The following is a 5848-nucleotide window of genomic DNA, read 5'->3' on the forward strand; positions in this document are numbered from 1 at the left end:
TTTCTAAAAAATTTCCCTGGGATCTTGTCTTCATTTCACTGGTTCGTTTAGAAAAGTACATCTCACGGGAAAGCGCAAAATCCCAAAGTTAAAAAGAGAGAAAGCAACATTGGAAAGATTTTAATTCTAGCTGACAAAGTGCCGTCTTTCTTGTGCTCTCAGCTAGTGGCTGCCTGGCAAGGAGTGGCGAATGAATGGAACCCAAAGGGCGGGCTAGAGAAGAGCGCAATCCCAGCCCGCAAAGGGGTTCGTCAGCTCGGTGCCCCCACGTCACGGCGGAGGGGGACTCTGAGATTATAAAGCTCCTCTCCAGCGCAGCATCCTCAGTTCTCCTCAGGTGCCCGGTTCCTCCTCTCTAACCGGCCTGAGCAGGGCACAGTGAGCGGGGCACAGTCGAATTCTCTCCTGAGGACCACCTCTTTCCCACCTGGCAGAGGGGCAAACTCTTAGGACTAAGTGCAGCTCTTGCTCCGCGTCCCCTGCAGGCTCATAGCATCACTCCACCTGCAAAGCTGCTGTACCCTCCCCATCCGCTTCCAGGCGGGACCGAAGACCCCAGTTCCCAGGAGGCGGAGAACTGCCGGGGAGCTGGCGGGTGCTGGCAGCCAGAGTGGGGCAGATCTCGGGCTGCAGACGCCAGCCATGGCCTCTGTCCACTCAGAGAGCTGGACCGACGGCGTGGAGGGCTTAGGGACCGACGCTGGGAATCTGACCTCAGCTCTGGGGGTTGCTCCGGCAGCTGGCTCCAGTGAGGCTGAGTGGATGCTGGTCCAAGCCGGCAACTTATCCTCAGCTCTAGGGCTGCCAGTGACTTCCCCGGCGCCCCCCCTGCCCCGGGCCAACCTCACCAACCAGTTCGTGCAGCCGTCCTGGCGCATCGCGCTCTGGTCCCTGGCTTATGGTGTGGTGGTGGCTGTGGCGGTCTTTGGAAACCTCATCGTCATATGGATCATCCTGGCCCACAAGCGCATGAGGACTGTCACCAACTATTTCCTAGTGAACCTCGCTTTTTCCGACGCTTCCATGGCCGCCTTCAACACCTTGGTCAATTTCATCTATGCGCTTCACGGCGAGTGGTATTTCGGCGCCAATTACTGCCGCTTCCAGAACTTCTTTCCTATAACTGCGGTGTTTGCCAGCATCTACTCTATGACCGCCATTGCGGTGGACAGGTGAGAACTTGGGAGGAGACTGGGAGGAAGGATGGAGAGGGGAGGGAAAAAGGGTAAGCACTGGAGTAAGGCTGCAAAAGAAATAATGATCTAATGCACCTTTAGAAGTAAGGGACTAAGGAAGAGGAAAGTCTGAGGCTGAACTAGTTTCTGCTTCCATGAGCTCTCCCACTCCAGCCCTATCTCCCTCCACTTAGAAGGGCAGGAGGCAAATGAGTGATGGACAAACAGTTAGCATGGCTTTGAACGATTGAGCAGAATTTGTGTTCTCTGAAAAATGAATTTTTGGCCTTAATTTTCTCTTCTGGTCAGGAAGTGTACAGAGTCGGCCACCCTCCTTCCTGTCTCTCTGGGGTCCTGGTTTAGTCACTGTGGCTGCTCTCCAACCTTACCTGCTCAAACCAATTGCTAGCCTGGCCTTCCTGTCTTACAGTGTACAGCAAAGGCAGCAAGCTCTGCTGAAAGTCTGTTGTCAGTTTCCATTGTGTCTCTAGTTAGTTAGATTTAATTTCCAGTAATCCACGGAAGAGCTCTTTGCCTCAGAGTAGAATATGTGAAACATTAAGTTAAAAAAAATAGTGGTTGCGAAATGATATACACTATTTCACAGCTGTTTAAAATATACATATTTTTAGAATGTTCCTCCATCAAGGGTGGGAATTCTGAGATGTTTAAGTGATTAAAAGCTTATCGAACCTTTAACAGTTGTTTCTATGTTCAATTTTTAAAAACTGCTCCATGCATCTACTTGCTTGTATTGAGCATTATGAAATGTACACACTCACTAAAGCAATACTGCATCCTTGCCTGTTATTGAAAGCTGCTTGCATTTCACTTCAAAGTTATGATGAAAATGAAAGGTAAAGAGCCAGGTAATTCCATCTTCAGCTTTGTGATTGACACCTGCATGGACAGTGATGCCTCTTATCATTGACTGCATACTATGCATTGGACAGTTCTGAACTTGGTTTCTTATTTGATCCCTTTTTCATCACCAGTCACTCAGCAGAAGCTAGTTTAGTGCCTCAGGCTTTCCTTACATCTTTGAGGGGGTGAGCCAAGACAAGGGGCAAAGTTGAGGATTAGACCTTGATCATGTGGGAGCTGTTGCAAGTGTTTGCCAATAATAATCCAAAAGAAGATGGGGGTCAGGGTGCTCTGTGGTTCTAGATAGCTCAGCTAGACTGGAGAGAACCCCCAGATACCACCTCCATACATGGTACCCCTTATTTTTGTATTAACATACTTATAGTAAAATCGAATAGGACTAAATATTCTTTCTGCACATAAGCATACTCATGAAGAAATCCTTGTTATCTTGAAATATTGACCACAGACATTTGAATAACATAAAGCTATAAAACCATTTCACATGCCAAGCACATAGTGTTAAACAGAAGTAGCAATGGATGAATGTTTCTAGGATAAACAAATGCAAAAAAATACTTTTTACAAATCTCCAGAATTGTATCTTCCCTTTCCCATCTATTACAGATCTTCCACACACATATGCCCTTTCATTTCTGCCAGGGATAAATGGAAATGCAAAAACTGAACACAATCAACCCAAAGTTGGGGAAGGTAACGCTGCCTCTGATCCAGCTCCATTGAGTTAGATGTGAATGTTTCCTTTTGTTTGCACAGCAAACCTTTGTTTGGTTCCAGCTTCTTTTTCTCTTTTAAACAAATTTCTCATACATGAGTTTTTAATGTGATCAGGGAAGAGGTTTTAGCATATAAATGTCATAAAATAATCACAATCTTCTTGAAGTATCGATAAGGCAGTATAAATTTGATGGAATTTCTGGTGTGTGTAAAATAGGAACTGCAATTCTGAAGAGAACAGAGGTTATTTTTGCATTGCTAGTAGGCTAATATTTTTGAAATGGCATTGGTGTTACTTTACTTGGTAATGCAATTTAATTTCATTGCATTTAGTGATTTGAAATTAATATAATTTTACTATTTATTCTTTTTCATTTCTTTAATACAAAATATCTGACAAACTAAAAAATTTTATAGCAATATTTGCTATGAAATTGAAGCATACCCAATTCATGTATTCCAAGCCTCTTTCAAAACTGCTATTTAGAAGAATACTCATTTTTGAGCAGAAAGTTGATTTCAAAGTGACAGACATGGAAAAAATCCTGTCTGAGATAATACATAACAGTTATTAAAATTCTTCTTTGCCATGCTGTGGACCCCTTCTGCAACAGTGTCTTATCACAGATTGTGAACGTTGACCCTGTGGTGCCTGCAGGCATTTCATAAGTGAAACTTTGCAAGATTAACCCTTCTGAGGTTGAAAGACAGTCATGATATCTCAGGTTATGGCTGCATGTACTTACTGCTGCACATTGATAAGAATATTGCTAACTGCATTTGATCAAATAATTTAGATTTTGCTATATGATTTAAGCTTTATTGAAATAATCATAAAGATTAAATAATCCATAGTTGATTCTCATTAGTAAAAGACTGTATTGTCTAGGCATGTCCAACAAGTGACCTGTGGGCCTCATGCAGCCCAGGATAGCTATCTCTAGGCCACAACACATTTGTAGATGACAACCAATATCATATCATAATGTGATGAGGTAGAACACCCCTGGTTATAACATTAGTTATTTAATAGTAAATTGTTTTCCTTATCATTTAATATAAACTGAATTGTATGATCCCAGTCTGAATGTAAAATATAACCACTTAAATCCACTTGTCTAAAATCAAAAGGTCCCCTGGCCATGAGAAAAACAAAAATAAAAATAAACAGCTTTGATTTAGGCATGTGGCTTGCCTTCAACTGTGGCAAAATGCTTGAAAACCTCCTATGACTCTTAGAAAACTTGAACTTGAAAACAGAATGCTCCCTTAATGAGCACCTTGAGGTAATTGTCACATATTTGTTGTAATAAAAAGCACTGCAATTTATTTGAAAGTTTCAGCATCTGTTCTACACAAGTAGAATCACTTGTTCTCTGTGTTCATTTTGTAAATAACACCACAAAAGATTTGAATGTAAGATCACAGGTTGTGGTCTTCTACTGAAGTACAGTACCTACTGCTTTATTAAAAATTCAGAGAAGCCCGTTTTCTTAAGTAGAAAGCCACATCATCACCACCACTCTGATGCCCACCACCCCAAACTCAAAGTAGAATTGCTTACCACTAAGGTGTTGTCCTTTTCTTCGATATACTCCCAAACTTGCCATTCTGAAGTACAGCATTTGGTTATAACACTTACCTTTAACACTAAGCTTCCCCAAGATCATGCTGAAGAGCCAAGATTGAAACCACTTAAGTCAACTCTAGGGTTCCTCCTCCCCTGAACCTCTCTACTATCCTGTCTCCTAATTAATTGTGAAGACCAACTAATATGTATGTAACCCAAGTATGACTTTAACACTGTTAGAATATAATACTTGTTTATATAAGTAACTTATCACTTGACTATATGTAGCAAGTTCTTTGTTTTCTGAGTAGAAAATTATTAATACAAGAGTTGATGCAATGAAGTGATTTCTGTTCATTTAGTATATGTACCCCTTGATATACAGAGATACAAGCATGTTTTCAATGTATATTTTTCTACACTTTCTAAGCACATATTTTGAAATTAAGTTAGAAATTCTAAGACATTCTATTACTATAGTAAAGGGTAATTTTAGGATGCATGGTCTTGTTTGATGTGATTTTTTTTCAAAGAAATTTTTAAAATTCAATTCATTGTTTCTTCCTGATAAACCTTAAATGAGTAATAATTCATGTTTTGTGTTATAGTCCAAAAATATTACCATAGGTAGCAAAAGATACTTTACATTCTTTAAACCCAGAGACATACCAAAGTAAATAATTATTAAAAGGAATGTTTGAATGAACCAAGAAACTGAACTTAGTCAAAAAAGTAAAGAATGGCCTTCCATGTGGTTCTTTTTAAAAGTTTCTTTAGAAATTTTGTTTTACTTTAAGTTAGTTTATATAAATTATTTACAGAATGTTTAAAAAGGGTTTTAAGATGGGTTGGACAAAGAATAGTATTTACTAATGGATAATAATGAGATGCTGACCTAGAAGCTGATTTCTAAATGTGTTGTGATAAGTTTTACACTGTGAACATAAATAATATACATTTAGTGATTTGGCAAATTTTCTAGTAATTCTTTTATCTGTCTGATTTGAGTCCCCTGACCCAATCCTTTTCTTCTCTTGGGGAAAGTTATTGTCTGTGCACCTAATATTCCTTATTAATATTCCAGCTTTACTAGATACATTACTTAATCCACAATATAAACTTGATGGAGGTAACCTAAAATGAATTACTTTGCATGTTTGAATTGTTTACTAAACAGTAATTAAAGATCTATTTTGAGAAAGTAATTATGTAAATAGTAATTAAAGATCTATTTCAGGAAACAGCCCTTTGTCTCTTTTATAGTTCTTTTTCAATAATTAAAAATTTCCTTTTGTATCTAAGCAAAATTACTGATATATAATAGTTAACTGTGAAAGTTCTGTTACAATGCTAATTCTTTTTTTTAAAAAAAATATTTTTTTAATGGGGTCTCCCTAGCCCCGTCCTACCTGGGACTCACTGTGTAGAAATATTCCTGTCTCTGCCCCTCCAGGCTGGGATTAAAGGCATGTGCCACACACCCAGCTACTTTTTTTTTTTT

At 39.5% G+C, this 5848-nt stretch overlaps 1 protein-coding gene across 1 annotated transcript in view; it reads left to right on the forward strand.

The window, feature by feature from the left end:
• The first annotated feature begins 347 nt into the window (after positions 1–347).
• Positions 348–5848, forward strand: part of Tacr3 (tachykinin receptor 3) — a 33730-nt gene continuing 28229 nt past the window's right edge. The window contains exon 1 of the mRNA XM_017796374.1: positions 348–1172. Within this exon, the coding sequence (XP_017651863.1) occupies positions 643–1172 (530 nt within the window). The 5' untranslated portion in view covers positions 348–642. The remainder of the gene's footprint in view (positions 1173–5848) is intronic.

This window comes from Nannospalax galili, unplaced genomic scaffold (genome assembly GCF_000622305.1).
Source record: "Nannospalax galili isolate Female #2095 unplaced genomic scaffold, S.galili_v1.0 scaffold189, whole genome shotgun sequence".
NCBI lineage: Eukaryota > Metazoa > Chordata > Mammalia > Rodentia > Spalacidae > Nannospalax > Nannospalax galili.